Source organism: Watersipora subatra, chromosome 4 (assembly GCF_963576615.1).
Source record: "Watersipora subatra chromosome 4, tzWatSuba1.1, whole genome shotgun sequence".
Lineage (NCBI taxonomy): Eukaryota > Metazoa > Bryozoa > Gymnolaemata > Cheilostomatida > Watersiporidae > Watersipora > Watersipora subatra.
Window position 1 is genome coordinate 35,482,017 of NC_088711.1, and position 20,981 is coordinate 35,502,997.

At 35.6% G+C, this 20,981-nt stretch overlaps 1 protein-coding gene across 1 annotated transcript in view; it reads left to right on the forward strand.

Annotated features, from left to right (window-relative positions):
• LOC137393164 (uncharacterized) overlaps positions 1-11,527 on the forward strand; it is a 33,953-nt gene extending 22,426 nt beyond the window's left edge. Inside the window, exons 11-13 of the mRNA XM_068079593.1 lie at positions 2,514-2,626; positions 8,326-9,099; positions 11,453-11,527. Of these exons, the coding sequence (XP_067935694.1) occupies positions 2,514-2,626; positions 8,326-9,075 (863 nt within the window). The 3' untranslated portion in view covers positions 9,076-9,099; positions 11,453-11,527. The remainder of the gene's footprint in view (positions 1-2,513; positions 2,627-8,325; positions 9,100-11,452) is intronic.
• Positions 11,528-20,981: the final 9,454 nt, after the last annotated feature.

Below are 20,981 nucleotides of genomic sequence, written 5' to 3' on the forward strand. Positions count from 1 at the left end.
ACACGAAACCGCCGTAGTTTGGATTCGCATTCCAAAACGGCTCAAATGGGACGTAGTTGTTACAGGATGGTTTCTGTTTACACTTTCATGCAACCTCATTCGTCGAAATATTTTCACAAATATACTTCACGCATTCAATAAAACCATGTCTATTGTTTTTACGCGTCTGTTTTATCGTCATTGTATTACTGTCACTTTTAGCACCGATATCTTATAACTTACCGTAAAAAATCGTTAAACTTTTTAACCTTACCTCGAAGGAGTATATATCATTGTCTGATAATCATGACGAGCCTGTTGATTACCTGTGATAATCGAAAAGTGCTGCAAAAATTATTTGCGAAGTATTGGGTCACGTGATCAGATTACGACTTGACGATTGAATAATGCCAAAAGAAAACTGTAAAGTAGCGAGCATCTATATTTGATACGGGGTCTTCGGAAAAACCCGAAGTGTTTGTCATAAACTAGTGCTACAATAAGTTTTACATTAAGCTTTTTATTGGCCTTTCAATTCATGTGAGAACATACGTGACAAGACAATAACCAAACTGGAATGACTACGTCAGATAAATAAACAGATTCCAATCTACGGCGGCTTTTCGTTTTTGAGCTTTTAAGAGCTGGTAATCACATTTCCACGTATTTGACACCTACAACACAACAGGGTAAGACATGGTGAACCTTTTGATACCAAATAACTGTAATGTGAATTTTGTTGCAAGTCAACCTTTAATGATTTCGAATCAGAGTGTAGTTCTGATGATTGTTATGATCGATCTTCTCAGGTACAACGTCACTAAAATCATGGCAACCACTGCAGCAGGGGTGTCAAATCAATTTTCACCGAAGGCCACATCAGCGTAATGGCTGTCCTCAAAGGGCCAGATGTACATGTAACTTATAATTGTAGCAAAATATAATCGAATGATGTAAAATAAATTAACTACTCTTTGATATTAAATAACTCTGACTTTATTAGTTGAAGTCGCGAACAGAACAGTTGCACAGCAAAACATGCAGAACACTTTTTTCGGAAACGAATAAGAAAAGTTACACAATACCCATTAACATGGTCATACGTTCAGTAAAATAAAAAATTGTGAGCTGCTAAGATCATGAATTTGTTTGCATACACGTATTAAACCTGCAAACACTAAATGATTGCAACAGCAGCAACACAAAATAAATATATAAGCAGCTAAAACAAAAAATTATTTGCTTTTTGCTGAAACAAAGTTATACTTGCACCATAAAAATTGCGAAATATACAGTGTTTGACTAAAGTTACTTATTTATTACATACAATACACCGTTCTGAATATTGTTTATACATATACAGTTAGTCACGAACCTAAAAATCATGAAACTTTAATTTTAAACTTTTTCTCGCGAGTATCATCCTTTAGACAGAAGCATAGCAATCTACATACCAATATAACTCAAATAAACTGTCATAAACATGTTTCAAATAATAAAAATATGTTCAATAACTCTGTTCTTGACTTTTCACACTTCATAGGCAGCTCTAAGAATCAATATGATCCTATCGAAGTTGAATGATAACTTTAGTCTGATTACGGCTGACAACCATAAAAGTGCATTTTTATTCAAGCATAACGATTCAAGTTAGCAGAATTAAAAGTTAGCAAAAACTTTGAAACATTAAAAATAATTTTTTGATTAGATTTATGCAGTCTTTCACTGACTTCCCTTCTGAATCTGTATATTTACTTCTGGAGTTGAAAAAAATTGATCGCAAATGATAAAATTTCAAGTCACAGCGATGCTTTCCGGTTTAGTTAGATGTCGGCATGGGTGTAGTATTTTAGTTATAACTTTTGCTAGAGAAATCATTGAGGCATATTTGTATGTTTTTTGATTAGCCAGAAAATAAATTTTTTACCTAATCAAAAATATTCTTTTATAATTTAAAAATAACGATTTAAGAAGTAGATAAATTTCAGAGGCGAGATAACTCGCGTTGGGTGCCTAGCAACGTTATAAATACGCGAGTTAACTCCGTTGGGTGCAAATGAGTTAAGCTCTTGCGGGCCACATGCCACACGTCACATGCTCGATCTTACTCTTGGTCAATCAAATTGCCCCGTGGGCCATTTGATTGACACATGTGCACTACAGCAACAACGAAAGAGTTATTATTGTTGTAACCGAGTCGTTATTAGTATTATTTTGTGGACATTTTTCTATTGATCACTTTCTGTTATGGGTTCGTAATGATAAAAAAATGTCAGGTGTGGGAAAATAGAGGTGGCGTTCAATTAAAGGGTGGCTTGTGTTTTTTAACCCATGTTCTATTGTGATGTTCTATTAGAGGTAGCATTCGAATGAAGACGTCGTTCAAATAGGGGTTTTATGGTAATATACAGTTGATACATTGGGACATCACTTGCAGTGTCTGAAGTCAGGTAACAAATTTGAACAGGAAACATAACTTCACTGTGTATAAGTATGTTTATAGCTATGTGTAGCCAGCATGCACTGCTTTGCAGGAATATATTTCTGGCTACAGCACAAGATGGCTACTGTGAACTATGTGATGGTCGTCTGCTCAACTGGGGCAAGATTTAAGAGTGTAGCCAACAGACGCGCCCGTCTTGAACAGGTATGATCTTCCTTGGATATACTCTGGGCGCTATATACTCTAGGCGATATATGCTATATACTCTAGGGGCTATATACCCCATGTGCTATATACTTTAGGCACTGCTATATACTCTAGGTGCTATATACTCCAGACACTGCTATATACTATAGGCACTGCTATATACTATAGGCACTGCGATATACTCTAGGCACTGCTATATACTCTAGACACTGCTATATACTCCAGACACTGCTATATACTCCAGACACTGCTATATATTCCAGACACTGCTATATACTCTAGGTGCTATATACTCCAGACACTGATATATACTCTAGGTGCTATATACTCCAGACACTGCTATATACTCCAGACACTGCTATATATTCCAGACACTGCTATATACTCTAGGTGCTATATACTCCAGACACTGATATATACTCTAGGTGCTATATACTCTAGGTGCTATATACTCCAGACACTGCTATATACTACAGACACTGCTATATACTATAGGTACTGCTATATACTATAGGCACTGCTATATACTATAGGCACTGCTATATACTATAGGCACTGCTATATACTCTAGGCACTGCTATATACTCTAGACACTGCTATATACTATAGGCACTGCTATATACTCTAGGCACTGCTATATACTCTAGACATTGCTATATACTATAGGCACTGCTATATACTGCTATATATCATGTTGTTTCTCATATATTTCATATAACTTTTAGATATAATGTAGCTGCTCTATTTCTCAATACATATATACTCACTCTATGTCTCAATAGATATATACCCACTCTATCTCTCAACACATATACATATATACCCACTCTATCTCTCAACACACATACATATATACCCGCTCTATCTCTCAACACACATACATATATACCCACTCTATCTCTCAACACACATACATATATACCCACTCTATCTCTCAATACATATACATATATACCCACTCTATCTCTCAATATATATACATATAAGCCCACTCTATCTCTCAATACATATATACCCACTCTATCTCTCAATACATATACATATATACCCAGTTCTTCACTCAGTTAACCGAGTGAATAGTTGCAAATCTATGGGAATCATTATTCTACACTGCTCGAATAATGTTAAAGTGTTTAGTTTTAAAATCATGGACTTCAAGAAAACTACTGGAAGTGATAGAATGAAGACACCACTTTTTTAGAACATTACGTAACAAATAATAGAAGCACAGGTGTAAAGATCTTCAAATCAAGTCCTTAAAAATTTTCGCATCTATCGACATGTCATTATAAGAACATATTGAAAGTGATGTGAACAAAAGAAAGCCTGTAGGGAAAGAGGAGTGGCTGCTTGAGTTATTTGGAGACAATATGTAAAACTTTGGTTTAAACCAAAGGTTTAAACCAAAGGTTTAAACCAAAGGTTTAAACCAAAGGTTTAAACCAAAGTTTTAAACCAAGTGGTTTAACCCCGGTTTAAACCAGTCCGAAAAAACCGGTTTTTTCAGTTTTTTCATTATTTTTTGTGAAAAACATAATATTTTAAGCTCCTAGCGGCTTATGTGCGGTAGAAATGCAATTCTATGTAATTATCAGGCGTGGAAGTTTATTTAGGACACAGTAGTAATTTGATGGCAGAGCTCAAGTTGAAACTACGTGAAATCCTAGCACAACAATGAATTAGTGAATTTCATTTTCAATTGGTTTTATCAAGTGATATAATGATCTCTTTACTGATGAAATATAAAAACCATGTGAAATCTAATCCAATCATCGTCTCTAATAATCAATGAATACTTTCTCAAGTCTGGCCAGTGAGAAAGGATTACTTACAATTAGAAATTAAAACAATAAAGTCCTTTTTGGCAAAAGCTTTAAGTTTGCAAACTAATATTTCATTTATTGGGCACAAGCCAAAGTAGTTGGATTGTTAGAATTCAGTTTATCAAGTTTTTTGTGTTTTTAAAAGTTAAAGTTATGCCTCAAATTTCCAACATGCCTCGCAAACAGGATCCCGTTTGGCAGTTTTTCACTCGAGTTGCAAAAGACAAAAGTTTTAAGGCAAAGGTTTTAAGGCAAAACGTAATAGGTGTGCTGTCATAACGCGAGGTCACGCAGGTAGGCTTAAAGCTCACGTAGCAAAATGTCAAGCTGAAAACACCAATTTAGACAGTGACGCTAATATTCAGGTGATTGAAGTTGAGTCATCTGCCACTGCTCCAAACACTAGCAATGCATCTGCGTTATGCTCTGCTCTACACTACCACATGACTAATCACTTGGATTAAAGTTCCTACTTATATATAGAACTGTATGTAAAATATTCACTTTATGTGATAAGATTTCTGCTCTGTATTTCATCGATCATGTTTGCTTTAAGACTCATTCTGAAATTTCCATATGTTTTCTCTCTTTTTCCCATAACAACTCCCACAGTACCATCTTTAACAGATGATTCCACATATGTATGTTCAATACTCAATCATGCAGCTATAGTATGTGATGTTAATTAGACTTAAAATTGCAAAAACCTTGGTAAAATTATAAAAACCGGTTTAAACCAAAAAAACCTGGTTTTTTCATAAAAACCGTGGTTTTTTCCAACCCTGCTATATAGTGATATATCTTCACGTAAACCTTTTTACATTCAAATGCCAAACACATAAAGAAGGTGGCCAGTTTCAAGAGAGAACTCGGGTTGTATTTTTTAACATGTGAATAAAACCGATGACGACAAGCCCAACGCCACGACTAGCTATGCTATTGCGTATAATGGGCTTCATCACTCCTCCAGCTTTTTGCTTTTGCTTAACTAATTTTGTTGATGAAAATAAATCACAAATCACAGTCTCTGTAGATCTAGAGGAGCCTAAACGCTAGACCGGTCAAATGCTTTGAACCGAGTCGGTACAGGTGCGCTAGCTCAGTATGCTGGTTAGTGCGCTAGTCAATCAGCAAATGAGTACTGATTTATAATGGTCTATAGTCAGCCTCCATTCACTACATGGAATGTCGATTTACGAAGAAAGCCTCTGAGTTGGCAATCACTTGTAGTTACTTAGCATTCCAGTTATTGTCTATTATGCTTTACAAGGTGATAGTATCATTACGCTGAATGAACACATTATTTCGTCGCATCTATAGCTCGGTGAGTGTATTGTTGTTTTTACAATAGGGCAGACTACACAAGTTCGTGCACCTCGCAGTTGCGGGCACCGCCTTTTTGCTGTGACCCTTTTATACCTTCTCAAAATCTAGCGCTCGTAGACCAGTTCGTGTAGATCCTATCAAGAAGTCGCATTGGCGAGGTGCTGTCATAAAATAGGACTACTGCTGCAAGTTAGGGGAGGCATGTTCTTCTCGTGTGACTAGCCCCCATGTTAGCTCGCTCATGTTCATATGGGTTCGGCCCTTTCACTACTGAGCGCGTCTGGCTTGGAATTGTCTGAGCCAGTTAGTTGCACAAGTTTAACCATGGACATGGACGCAAAAAAGGTGCTATAACTTACCTCCAGCTTGTCTCAGATCCTCAACTCATACGCATTGGCAAGCTGAGACAAATTAATATTTATTGCTTGCAATTAACCTACAAAGATCTCATAGCCTATATTGCAATATGTATGAGCTTTTAATTTTTTGTTTCATTATTCAAAACTTGAAGGTATGTTTTATTTTATAACTAAATTTAACAGTGTGGCAGGAAAGTTCATTGCACTCATTGATATGGTTACTACAGTTTGTAGCCATACCTGACTTTTTATGTGCAATGGAAGAGGAGCTATGAGCTTCGATCCATCGAAAGCCGAGTTTAGATAACAGTAATTATGCTATCAACTGGTATGCTATCAACTGGTATGCTATCAACTGGTATGCTATCAACTGGTGTGCTATCAACTGGTATGCTATCAACTGGTATGCTATCAACTGGTATGCTATCAACTGGTATGCTATCAACTGGTATGCTATCAACTGGTATGCTATCAACTGGTATGCTATCAACTGGTATGCTATCAACTGGTATGCTATCAACTGGTATGCTATCAACTGGCATGCTATCAACTGGTATGCTATCAACTGGTATGCTATCAACTGGTATGCTATCAACTGGTATGCTATCAACTAGTATGCTATCAACTGGTATGCTATAAATCTGCAAATTTATAAGTTATATAGTATTAATCTATCCAATGCTACAAATGTATATTAAAAAACAAGTTACATAAACAAACAATGTTTATAATACACGCAGAAACCAAAGTTAGCCTTTATAAAAAGTATTGGCATCATTTGCTTGGCCCATTGCGTTCTGATTGTTGCTTTTGTATTGACTTATTTCAGCTTCTGGCTATTCAATACTTTCCACGATGTTTTCTGATTTTAACCTTTTTGTCTTCTGTACTGCTGAACTAATCAATATTAGCATCCAAACATGTTTTTACAGAGCAAAATTCTTAGGTGTAGCTGTTTTTTTTAAAACATACTTTTCAAGTAAAGAATGGGAAAGTTTTAGCCATCTGTACAGCATGCGCATACGTGGTAAGCACAAATTTCTGCTTTAAAATACTGTTACAGATCCTATTGTAATTACTCAAGCTGATAATCAGTGGTTATAATACAATTTACAAATAGATAATGATTTGAAAAAGGTCTATCACACAGGTTGACGCGGGTTGGATACACCGTGGCAAATCTCTCACTATGATATACAGTAAAACTTGGCTAACTCGAACTCCACAGGACCGAGAAAAAGTGTTCGAGTTATCAGAGCGTTCCGGTTATAAAAGCACTGTCACAAGTGCATGTATTTATCAGTACATATACAAACTATATATAAATCAAAAGCATAGATTGCTTGTTGCAAGCTAAGGGGCCTCTCATGTAATGTTTTAACATTTATCAGAAAGTATAAATATTTTCCTATTACTTGAGATTTGTTTGTTTTAGGTGATGTGACTGCCAGGACGTTTTCAGATTAAAATGAGCAAAACTTGATCGTGGTTGAAACGCTTAGAAAAAAGACATGTTTTTTTTTTAGCGTTTTCACGAAAACCGATTTTGCCAATTTTTCTCTAAGTTTATACGAAGGTTACCTGGCTTCTCCTTGCTTTCGAAGAGATATCCCAAAGCGGATGTTTAGTAAAATTTGATTTTTTGCAAACCTTTAGAAAAGCCGTTAACGAAAATATTTTGCCAGATAGTGATAATAATAACAACGCCTAAGAACTACTAAAAGTTATTGTTCATATCTATGGCTTGGAACAAAGTGATATTCTAAAGCGATAACAACCGTCTAGGTAGCCGTTGGGCAAAAAACTGTTCGAGTTAACGAAGTTAAGGTCGAATTATCTAAAGCAATTTATCATCACGTGGGAACAGACCAAACAAACCGTTTGTGTTAACCATGTGTTCGAGCTATCTGAGGGCGAGTTATCTGAGTTTCACTGTAGTTGTTTACGGTTTAATAATTAATAATTGCTACATACATGTATAGCAAAAAGTATTGTGTACCTACGCAGCTTAAAAGACTCCGTAATCAAACCGTCATCATATGTCTGACTTAATCTAGATAGATGGTAGGTTACTCCTGTTCGGACATTTCTAACACATTCTGTAACTTTATACACGGGTGTTGACTATTGCCCAAACCTAGCCCTTTTTATTCCTCTTTTGATTTTATTATTATTTGTTTATTTAAAGAACACGGATGATGCATATTTGGTGGCTATGAGGTTGCTGCATTCGCAGACGGATCTGACGGGATATCAGAAGGTTGCTGTATACTTCGACTATTCCTCCGAGTCAGAAATACCTGTCTTGATCGAGAACTGGCAACGATATAGGCTGCCACAGGATATCGAACCTCTTGTGTCTGCATTTGCAGACGAATGTCCAAAAGAAAAAGAATTTGATGTTCTTCCGAAGGATTACCCTGAACAAATCTACGTTCAAGCTCTCAAGAAAAAAGTTAGCCAAACAAAGAATTATATATCAGAAAATCCAGATTGGTTTCATGAAAATATGCGGTCAAGCAGCCCTAGCGAGCCAGTCACCGTGCCCCTTTCGCAGCCTTTGCCTTTGGTGACGGTTGAACATAACTGTGAGAAGCATCGCCCTGGTCACGAGAGGACTGAAGTCTCTGTAAAACTCGACAAAGAACTGCAGACTGTCTCACCAAGCCTCACCCTGAACCGCAAAACTGCCCAACTCACACAGGCTGATGCACATTCAAATGTCGGGTCATATTCCTCCAGTTTGGAAGATTTGGAACACGACATAGATTTTATTTTACATCCTTGTCTGCCTAGCGGAGCCACCTTCCGAGCACCCTTTTACAACGATGATAGCTTTCTCACCTTTCCTCACGCTATACTGCCAGCTGCGCATCCTACTCCGAATGGATATAGCCCATTCATGGTATTGCCTGAACTCCCACAGATAAGTCTATAGATATTGGGCAGCATTATGTGTCAGGTCAGTTATTGTATGGTATTTATGCTCTCAGGCTAACAATATACATGTATGTAAACACTTCGCCGAATAACTTTAGCCACAAGCTTCAATATAAAGCTGTGTGTCGGTATTCTACTGCTAGATCTTCATTCCCCTTATTTCTCTAATGAGAACACAACTCACAGCCTTGATGTTAGCCTAATTAGCGATCAAGGTTGAAAAGCTTTATTCACAGGCTTTCTTGGAACACAATGTTGTTGCAATAGAATTAATTTCTAAGTAAACCATAGATAATTACTTTGGATTTATCAACCCTTCAATTGTCAGTATTTTTACGGCTTGCCAGTTTAAATTTTTGCAAAATAGGGCGAATTTAAATACAGTAGACGCTTCTATAACGTAAAATTTTTTACGTAATTTCCATGTAACAAAGAATTTATGTAAAGGTTTTGCTTTGTATTCCGTAAGAACATCCATATAATATATAATATATAATATAATATAAAGTGTGAAGTTAGTGAAAGTTTTCAAGTTCAATTTGAATAATGAGATTCCCAGCTTCCCTTAAAAAAATTGTTTTCTCTCTTGCGGCACTTGGAAAAGAAAACAACGTATAGTGGTATTATATATACTAGTACCTTTGCGGTCTAGTGTGCCGTGAGAGATCGTCAGTTGTGCCGATGAAGCACACGTAAGCGTCGCCACAATTATTCAGAAATACCTGATGATTTTATTCCAGACGATTTTAATGAGAAGGAGAATGACGCTAGTTTTAAGTAACTCATCAGGATTGACAAATTTGGTGGTCAAGCGTTCTGTCTTAAAACTTTCCCTAACTTTTCCAGGAAGCGGAAGTTTTGCTATTTTGTTTTTATGTGATTGTAGAACAGTCATACTGTTAAAATTAGTATAGGTGTTAGACAGTCAGTCTATCAAACAAAATGTCTGGAGTTGGATTCTTATTGAAAGCAATATTTTATCCGAATCTATAACCCTGGCTTCGCAAAAGCGGACGGACAGACAGCCACTACTTTTACTATCCTTCGTTTTTTCGTGACGTCATTTTATCGTTGTCGGCCATCTTTATAGACAATTTTATCGTTAGAAACACGAAGCTTTTGCAATGATAATTTGAAAACGATGTTTTTGTTTGCAATTTTTTATTATAGTATCAAAACAACACTTAAAAGTACTAATAAATCAAAAAAAACGATCGTTTTCTACCAAAATGGCGGCTTTTTCATGAACGAGCACATGTGCAAACAACTTGATGACGTCAAAAAAAACGATGGATAGTAAATATATATTTTTGTTTTACTTTATTGTAGACATATACAGTATTTTTTATTTTTTTATTTTTAGTACAGACCTTTGCTGTCTAAAAAATTTTTATTTAAGTGACTTTGAAGGTGTGTACTCCTCTTAACTTAACATAAAATTACCATAATGATGAATTCTAAACCAAACGAGAGTGTGATAAGAAAAATGAGAAACATTGTCGATACAAACCGCTAATAACAGGGTTATTGCACAGTCATTAAATTAAAAAGTTTTTTTTTTTCTTATATTGAGTGCCTAGAAGGTGAGTTTGTGACAATCTTGAAATGGAATTTTGTATGGCCAAAGGGGTGAGTTTGAAAAGATCTTGATACGAATTAGGCATATATTAGAATGAAATCTCACATAATGTAAAAAATTTACTTTCGTTTTTGCTAGATTTGAGATCTTACAAGAATGGGCATTTTACTTGTATTTTGCTATTCATATAACGTAAACTATAACCTATAATGTCTACTGCGTGGTCAAATTTTTCATTTGAATTTGAATAAGCACATGTTGTTATCATTCCAAATGAGATAAGGATGTTTTTAAATGACTTGACTGTTGTAACGCAAAGCTTACAATATTTAAACGTGGTAAATAATGTTGAGTAAAAACCGCATTGCCGTATCTGAGGTGTATGGATATTTGTAGGTCACTTCCGCTTCCAGCATTTGTTCGTGTGCATGCATGTGCACGCGCGTGTGTTTGGGCGTGTATGTTTCTGTGTTCGTGTGCACATGTGCCTATATTTTTGTGATATTTTTCATCGGTATCATTTTAACAATTAAACAACCATGAACTCAAAAGTTCTAATTTTCTGTTGGTTCCTTGTGCCTGATTTTGCACTATCTTTTTAAGTGTAATTCCTTTGACATGTTTTACGGTATCAATTCTTGTAAATGTGCTAAATGTATACAAGATTTGATTTTTAACGATTGTGAATTATTGTTCTGCAGAGGTTTAAAAGGTTTGTTATGATTAATCCTTTGCCTGTCCATATCTGGCGAAAGCTTTTGTTTATTTTAATCCCAAGCAAATTGTTATGTTGCAGGAAAGCTGAAGCAAGCGTCGTTAGGAGTCGCTTTTATTGGTTGGTCACTCACGAATGAATTAATCAAGCCCACAATTCACATAGAGGCATCACTATGGCCTACGAACGATGTGATGCATGCGCTGTGCTATACAAGTGATCAAAAACCAAACTGTCGTGGATTTATTTAGTTTTATCTGTCATTTAAACTCTTCCCTTTTTGCAGATGGTGGGCTGTATTTAATATAGCTTAACAAATCTAAGGTTTCAATTATTTTTTCGTCACCTCAGCGCTGATATTGCAGCAAATTGCTTGTATGGCATCGGTATTCATATCCTTGTCAATATTGTTATTAAAATGCGTCTCACTATGAGATGATTTCATTTTAATTCTCCCTTTTTAACATTCCAGTTTCTGTCACCTGTTTCTTCAACAGCTATTTTTTTATCTTTTTATACTTTTATAATAAAGTTGATTTATATTTGAAAGTTTCGCATCAATCCATCATATATATTACAGTAATTCTATTCGTCAGAAAGGTTTAAAAAGAATTGAATGTAGTGCGGTGGGTATGATGGTGATCATGGCTGTTTATTGAATATACTATAACAACTCCCACATGTACTGTTCATAAATACTGCTTAGAGTAATAGAACAAAATATTGGTCCAAATAGTTCTGCAGTTTACGCTCGCTATTATAGGCTTCCACCAATGCCATTACATGTAGTTAGATTCCAGAGCCATGAATGACTGTTAGATGAACATGATTGCTGTGCGTATGTTCTGTGTAACTGCAGCTAGATGACATGTATCCAAACCATGAAATCACAAATGCGTACGACTCCTGACAGCGCCTCTCAGGTTTGTGCATATGTTGGTGTCTTCACCGTCTAGTAGAGCTGCCTTGGAGCACTTTGATCAGTCTTCAGTAGGGAACTAACCTAATCGTAAACATTGGTAGGTTGGTGTTTGATACCCCTTACCCTACACTACTGCTACTACCACTACTGTCTCCACTACTTATCATACCTCTCCTCTCACAGTTCAACTTTTACTAGGCATTCCTTGTTACCCACAAACTGCTTATTGACTGACTTATGTTAGCATATATGTAGTATTATTATTTTCACTCAAAAGGTTTGCAATTGTGCTGGCTTATATAGACATAATACAATGCATACATTGTAGACTATTAAATGCAAATGGACATTTTATTGTTTGGTCAATGTCTTGATTACCCATAGATGGAGTTACAGACACTTGCTGATGTTAAAAATGTGAACTGATTGACAAAGCTATTTATAGACAACAAAAAGCTTACATTGGCCCTTGCATTTGGGCTTGTTTAAAAACTTGTCCTAATTATTTGATAGTTTTATTAGCTCTGTTCATTCAAGCTAGCTAGATACTCTGTATTTGGGAAACGAAAATTTTTGCAAGACAAAATACATGCACACATATATGTTATTGTTATCTGTAATAATCGACTGGTGCCCAATGCATTTCTGTTTAACGACATTTGATAAGAGGTTCATGAATACATTATTAAAACTAGTACGCTGGCAGTCCTGTGCACCATGAGAGATCGTCATGTGTAATAACTATGTACACAATTATTCTTAGATGTGGAGCAGTGATAGCGCGTTGGGCTGTGGATTCGAATATCTGCTCGATTTCCGTGTGATGCAATCTTTTTCCTAATGCTCTCAGTGTGACTTTAGACGGACAGACAGACAGACACGGCTCTCATCATAGTAAAGATTAGCGTGCGGTACACATAACAAAACCTTCCATAACATGAAAAATTGACAATTCATTTGCATGGCACGCTCTTTCTATAGAGATGAGTTATGCCAGTAAAACAGTAACGCAGTAACATGCTCAAACTCCATGTTAACTTGATTTATATCCTTCAGTACATGTATAGAGCATTTTAGAGTGGTTATGTAATAGTTATTGCTTATTAGAGTTTTGAATTTGTTTTATGGCTTTTTAATTAGTGTGTTTAAACAGTTTAAATTTTTACCAGTTTAACATAGCGTTGTTTTGTAATGGACCATTGCAAATGGATTTCATTGTTCGCTTCAGCAAAGCCAATGTTAATATTACGCATTTGTGCCAGTCATTATGGTTGTAATTTAATTTGCAATATGAACATCAAACATTAAAGACATTTGTTTGTAAAAAGTGACAGCTCCTGTCATCTAAAACACTGATAAATGACGTGCTGTTTATCTAATCAGCTTATTTGTCACAAATATTAGATAGGTGATGGCTGAAAGAAATAATACGATGGTCGAAGTAGCTCAACTTCTGCCTTCCTTGGGGCTCCGAGATGACTAGCTCAATGTAGCCCTCGAAAGAAGCTCGCTGCGGAGCCCAAGGGCTTTTTACTACCTGCGTGAATCATATACGCTTTGTCCTTAACTAGCCCCATTGTGTCATTACAGTGAGTAGTTTCACTCTTTTGTGTTTAGGTATGTATTATTCAATCATTGCTGAATGGGAGTCCAAAGCGTGACCCTGTTGCTTGACAATGACTTATTCATGTAGAAATTAATCCCCTTTCTCCTTACCAACTGTTGTAAATTATTAACTGATCTCAGCCAGTCCACATTCTCCGCCTACAACTTGTTCTCATTAAACCTAGTGAGTTCCGTGCGAACTTTGTAACTTGTTAATGCGTGAGGATTTAGTAAATGTTGGTGTTAAAAATTAGTTTATTTGAATAGAAATTTGCTGTTTGTAGATAACATTCAGACTCCAAAGAAGCATATAGTTAGTTGGGTGGCAATTCGTTCATTCGCACAATTCAAATAGATCAAAGTATACATGATTATGTGCAAGGAGTAAGTATACAGACCTTGACATGATTATGTACAAGGAGTAAGTGTACAGGCCTTGACATGGTTATGTACAAGAAGTAAGTTTACATGCCTTGACATTATTCTGTACAAGGAGTAGGTGTAGAGGCCTTGACATGGTTATTTACAAGGAGTAAGTTTACATGCCTTGACATTATTCTGTACAAGGAGTAAGTATGCAGGCCTTAACGTGATTATGCACAAGGAGTAAGTGTGCAGGCCTTGACATGGTTATGTACAAGGAATAAGTGTACAGACCTTGATATGATTATGTACAAGGAAGAATTGTCACTGTACCATACCTTAAATTCTCGCAATGCGTTTGGTGTCAATGATTAATATTAAAGAATAATTGCGATACATTTAACTTTTAATTTCTGAGACAAGCAAATATATGAATTTATCTCACTCTCCCAGTTGTTTAGTACACCCACATGTCTTGCTCTCTCATGAGTACTAATAGCCGTGTTAATCTTTCATAGCATACGCTAGCTCTGAGCTGTAGAATGTTGTGTGTAGCGCTGACACTGGTTACGTAACGCTGTCACTGATCCTCAATGGCTGACACCGAGGAATAAGAGAAGACTCACTATTTCGTGACAAGAATCTCATGAATAGACAGAAAGTTGTGAATAACTCCTGTCGGAAAAGTGATAATCATCAGCTCCACTGGGTCAAAGTGGCTTGCTTATAATAGCAGACGACTATCGTCTGTAAGTAATTTGTCACTTCACATTTGTTGTTGGTCTAATAACACCAATGTTATAACATTATAACATTGGTTATAATAACGCTATGTTATTTCTTGAATGTTATAACATTATAACATTGGTTATAATAACGTTATGTTATTTCTTGAATGTTATAACATTATAACATTGGTTATAATAACGTTATGTTATTTCTTGAATGTTATAACATTATAACATTGGTTATAATAACGTTATGTTATTTCTTGAATGTTATAACATTTTTTTAAATTAAAAAATTAACTTCTCCAACATTACTAGCTTTAAATTTCTTACGAGAAAAATAAACAGATTTTCTACTATTAATCATTAGTGTAAGCAAGGAAATCACTAATATTCACCATTTTTATGCTCCTTCAAGTATCTAAGTATAAACCAACCGCGGGAAGGTAAGTGGAAAAACATCAACATTGAAAGATGGCCGAGATAGTCATCGCCATGAACCACAGCACCTTGTCGTCTCAGTAAGGCATTCTCGGTTTCACTTATTGGTTTAGTCTGTGATAGACAGATATTAACTTCATTTACACAACTAAATGTCATTTAAAACAAATCAGACCAGGAGACAAAAACTAAACATTAAAGTAAATATATGTACTAGAAAAAAAGCTCTCCTTGTATAACACTGTTCTGTAATGTAAATTGGCAAGGTGTTGGTGTCTGTTTGTAGCATAGATATATAAACCTTTATATAGCTATCGTTTATATATCTATGGTTTATATATCTATGGTCTATATATCTATGGTTTATATATCCATGGTTTATATATCTATGGTTTATACATCTATGGTTTGTAGTTAAAAAGTATTTTGCTAAATTTCCGATGATGTAAAACTGTTCACAGGCTTTTAACCTTCCTAGAAGAGCAGACTTTCTGAGTGCTATCAAAGATTTATTCATCTTTGCCCTCAAGAGGACTAACTAAGGTCGACTTAACTATGTTGTAATGAGTTGCAAGATCAGACCTGCAATATTAAAAGATATATTTAATCATTCGAACTAATGACTTGATGAATTTACAACTCAATTTTAATCTGTTCCATTTCTCTCGCAGCCGGCTAAATGTATTTGAATGTCAATTAAATCTAACATGACACAACTTACAGTAATTATTTATCACAGGTTTCTGGATTTACAATCATATGCCTTTAACTTGCTATGCTTGCCGTTTCGTATAGCACACCTTTGCGGTTCATTGTTCAAATATTTCTCAGGCGTGCTCCTTTTGAAATAAGGAATGCTAACAGTGACATGAAGCTTGTTGAAGGCTCTTTAAAGGTATTCCGTGTCGCAGACAAATTACCTGGCGTTATTGGTTGAGGAGTTGAAGGGTCAGTAATGGCTCAAAGAGTGAGGCATTGTCTTCAGTTCAACGCTGCAGAAGGAATTGATAGCAAGGAATATTTAGACACTAGGCTGCTCAAAGCGAGAAGCAAAGCGTTACAATTGCCACTAAAAAAATTTTTTACATGATTAAATCTGAAAAATGAGCGGGAAGGTTAAAAGATGTAATGAAAGAGGATTAAATGAGGAAGTGATCATTTAATTTATGCTTTAAATCGTATCAGTATATTATTAAACCTGTTCAACACCTGAGTCAAAGGTGGCTTCAGCTATTAGTAACTCCGTAGCTGCCAATGGGCAGACAATCCCAATGTAAGCAGACCAAAGGAAAAGCCATTTGTAAAAACAGCCACAATACACAGAGTTATATAAACTAACAATATTTCGTCAAGACATCTAGGTTAAAGAGACAAATTATTGCATCTTTTATTACGACCTGTGATTTTCTTCAAGGTATCTTTGTTAATGTGATAACACATCAATTGTAGTGAGTGTAGTTATTAAGAAACTTTTTTTTTCTTAACCTTCGGAGTCCTCTCAGTATCTTTTGTTCTTGTTATTTTTCTTTATTATTTTTTTTGTCATTTTTGTTACATAAAAACCAGTATCTTATTGTAGATGGTCTTATATATGTTGTCCCTCCCTCACCTCCCTCTTCTTTCCTTCTACCCCTTTTCATCCTCCCCTTTTTACTCTCATTCCCCTATTTTTCCTCCGCTCTTTATCATCTACCCCTCTTTTCTCTTCTCTACATCATTTCTTCCCTTCTCTCATCTCCCTGCTTTCAGTTTTTCTCTCTTCTCTTTTCCCCATCTCTTCTCCCTCCTCCCACCTCTATCTCTGCCCATCTCTTCTCCCTCCTCCCACCCCTACCTCTGCCCATCTCTTCTCCCTCCTCCCACCCCTACCTCTGCCCATCTCTATCCTTCCGATCTCCCCTTGAGCTGCAATTACACAAAAATCTGTAATGAAATGTTTAGCACTGTCAAGCCTCATATGATTCATTTACAAGTTTCATACCGTCATCTCACATGAACCTTTTTCAAAGGTTTATTACAACCAGGTCTCAACTGGCTCATTCATAAGTTCATCGTTGTCAGGTTTCATCTATCCTACACAGCTGGGAATATCAGATAGATATGACATTCAAACCTCAAGCTTTGCACTTACTTTCAAAATCTGATAAGCAAATTTTATGTCTTATTCAAACTTATGATTAACTTACGGAATATGAAGTACTTACTATAAGTGAACTTTGAACTTTGTTTTAGCACACATTTAGAATTTATAATCTTGAAGTTGATTGGCTGATTTCATGCGGTCAATGGTAAGTAATCTCGAATTATTTTCTTCTTAATAGAAATTGTGTGTTAGATAAGTTGCTATAAATAGGTTGACTCTATTTACACCAGACAATGCAGTTTTTAAAAAATTAGATCATGAGACAAAAATAAAGTAAATTATGTGTATTGAAGGAAAAGCTATTTTTGCATAAAGCTGTTCTATAATGTAAATTGACAAGGGGTTTGGATCTGGTATAAGATGTAGTGGTACCACAAGTGTGTAGACAGTAAACATGGAGTCCTATAGTATCACATTAATCTAAAACTTTTTTGAATTTCCATAAATCGCTGTTAGCACTTTTGCCCTACTTTTTTGCCCTTGTTAGCTTGTTCACTGTCTTGGCTGCTGATTTCTTTTGCCCTGTTCAATATACAGTTTAGGAACCGCCCTTACAAGAAAGAAACAGGCGAGCAACTCCTTATACAAACATGGTTTTTACGCCTAATTTGTTTTCAATTTATTGAATGATTAAGACGATCCGGTTTTATGAGTGAAGCGATGAAAGCAAGCACTCCTAACTATTGTACGTTAACAAACACAATGAGCTGCTCAGGCTGTGATTGCTTCGACCGGTTAGTCCAGAGTGTCTGGTTTTTTTCTAAGAAATCGACACCCTTTGAGAGTTTTAATGATTCGATATTTTACTCCAAAGGTTACAAGCTCTTTTTATAAGGTTTTATTAAATGGTCTGTATTATTGGGGAATGTCATGATATACTTGTAGAAACAATTGGAGGTGAGTTGGAGCAAGGGTCTTGTGATGTCAGGAAATATGTTCAATCGACATGAACTGGCAGTCTTTTCTCCAAGGGAAATTTTTAGCAGTTCAGCATGATAAGATCATGTCAGTTAATTAATCAACGGTGATACTTTAAAATATATTTGTTCTTCCATTTTTGTGGTATCACAAATGTGTGTCCTCCTTTCAATTTGTTGATAAAAGAGAGAATTTTTAACTATGGCAGTATTATACTGTTTCATTATAATTAAAACCAGATAGAGAAGGTAAGCTGAAAAGACATCTACGATTTGATTTTAACTTTCTATCATTGGCCAATACCGATAAAAACCAATCAAGACGAGGAAAAAATCCTAAGATGGAAAATCAATGCTGTTTTTTAAAAAATTGTTGTGATGAAAAAGATGTTTTAGATACAAGATAGGCAAAGTGTTTATGTCTGGTGTGTTCAGTGGTGTTTTTCTGTGGAGACCTGTGGTTTTTCTCTCAATGCCTGACCATCCACTTTCAGCTACGAAGTGAGTGGTCAAAAATATGGGATAGTCTGTGAGAGTACTTTAGACAGAAGAGATTCAGAAATATCGAAAGTTCATCGAGTCCAAGCGCATCCAAAAGTAGGTCATACTGTAGTTACTACTGTAAGGCACCACTCCAACTTATAGTTTTTAGCTTCTCCATATTTTGAATCTGATGATTACATAAACCAGCAAAGAGCTGTAAATGACAAGATGGATAATATTCCGCACTGGCAAATAGACATTTTGGTTTATGCCAACTTCTCAGAGATTAATTAAGGTGTGAATAGGAGGTCTAGTCATGGATATTTATATAGTAAACATGATCAAAAAAGCGTAAATGCTTATCAAGTCGAACACGGAGCAGTTTTACTGAATGACTTTCCAATGTATGTATTTCTTATATATTATACAGTGTACGGTTGGTCAAAGTATGAAGTGAGTATACCTCACAATCGACCAATCACAAAAATACTCAGATGTTGCGTGTTTAATTTATATTCTTATCTGTCAGCTTTTTTGTTTTTATCGTCACAGAGCTTTCTATAAATGCAAAGATCAGTATAAAAAGATCCTGGTCTTTTATCCTGATCTTTTATCCTCATCTTTTATCCTGATCTTTGATCCTGATCTTTTATCCTGATCTTTGATCCTGATCTTTGATCCTGATCTTTTATCCTGATCTTTTATCCTGATCTTCTATCCTGATCTTTTATCCTGAACTTTTATCCTGATCTTTTATCCTCATCTTTTATCTTCATCTTTTATCCTCATCTTTTATCCTCATCTTTTATCCTGATCTTTTATCCTGATCTTTTATCTTGATCTTTTATCCTGATCTTTTATCCTGATCTTTGATCCTGATCTTTTATCCTGATCTTTTATCCTGATCTTTTATCCTGATCTTTTATCCTGATCTTCTATCCTGATCTTTTATCCTGAACTTTTATCCTCATCTTTTATCCTCATCTTTTATCCTGATCTTTTATCCTGATCTTTTATCCTCATCTTTTATCCTCATCTTTTATTCTGATCTTTTATCCTCATCTTTTATCCTCATCTTTTATCCTCATCTTTTATCCTGATCTTCTATCCTGATCTTTTATCCTGAACTTTTATCCTCATCTTTTATCCTCATCTTTTATCCTCATCTTTTATCCTGATCTTTTATCCTCATCTTTTATCCTCATCTTTTATCCTCATCTTTTATCCTCATCTTTTATCCTCATCTTTTATCCTCATCTTTTATCCTCATCTTTTATCCTCATCTTTTATTCTGATCTTTTATCCTCATCTTTTATCCTCATCTTTTATCCTCATCTTTGTAGAGCCAATACGCAAGCAAAGAGCCCAACATGTTATTCCAGCAAAGGTAGTCAATATATTGCTCACATACAGAGATTAGCAAAAATGCATAACCAATTACTAAGTTGTTTGCTGTCGTTACATAACTGAACGTAGACATAGATTTTCGCAACTTCTCATCAGGCGCTACACTATAACATTGGCAAAACTTTATGCCATGCCATAGTAGAAACCATACTCTGTCGGGCACAACTAGGGCACACCGAGCTACTAAGCTAACTCTAGAAGTGTCAAGTTTTGGAGTAAATACGAAGGCAGGCCTTGGTATCCGGAGTTGGCTTTGTGATTATACATGACTAACTCAGCAAAGCATTTGTCCACATCATTCCATGTAATCTTTCAGCTGTGTTCTCAAGTTAATTTGAATATATTTTATCTTGTTTTGTATTTATAAATGTTATTTTGTTTTGTACATATTTATATTAGGCTAATCAAAAGAAGGTTTATGAGCAATCTGAGTTGGCCAGTCGGTTTCCCTCTAAGCCATAGGAAGGGGCCATTATAGCTGCTGTAGATAATCTCGGCAGCATTCTATAGACTATAAACTCAGACACATTGTATGTAATATTATAAAATGATGGCACGGCAGGGTTGTACAATCACGATTGAATGACACCGATATTGATTG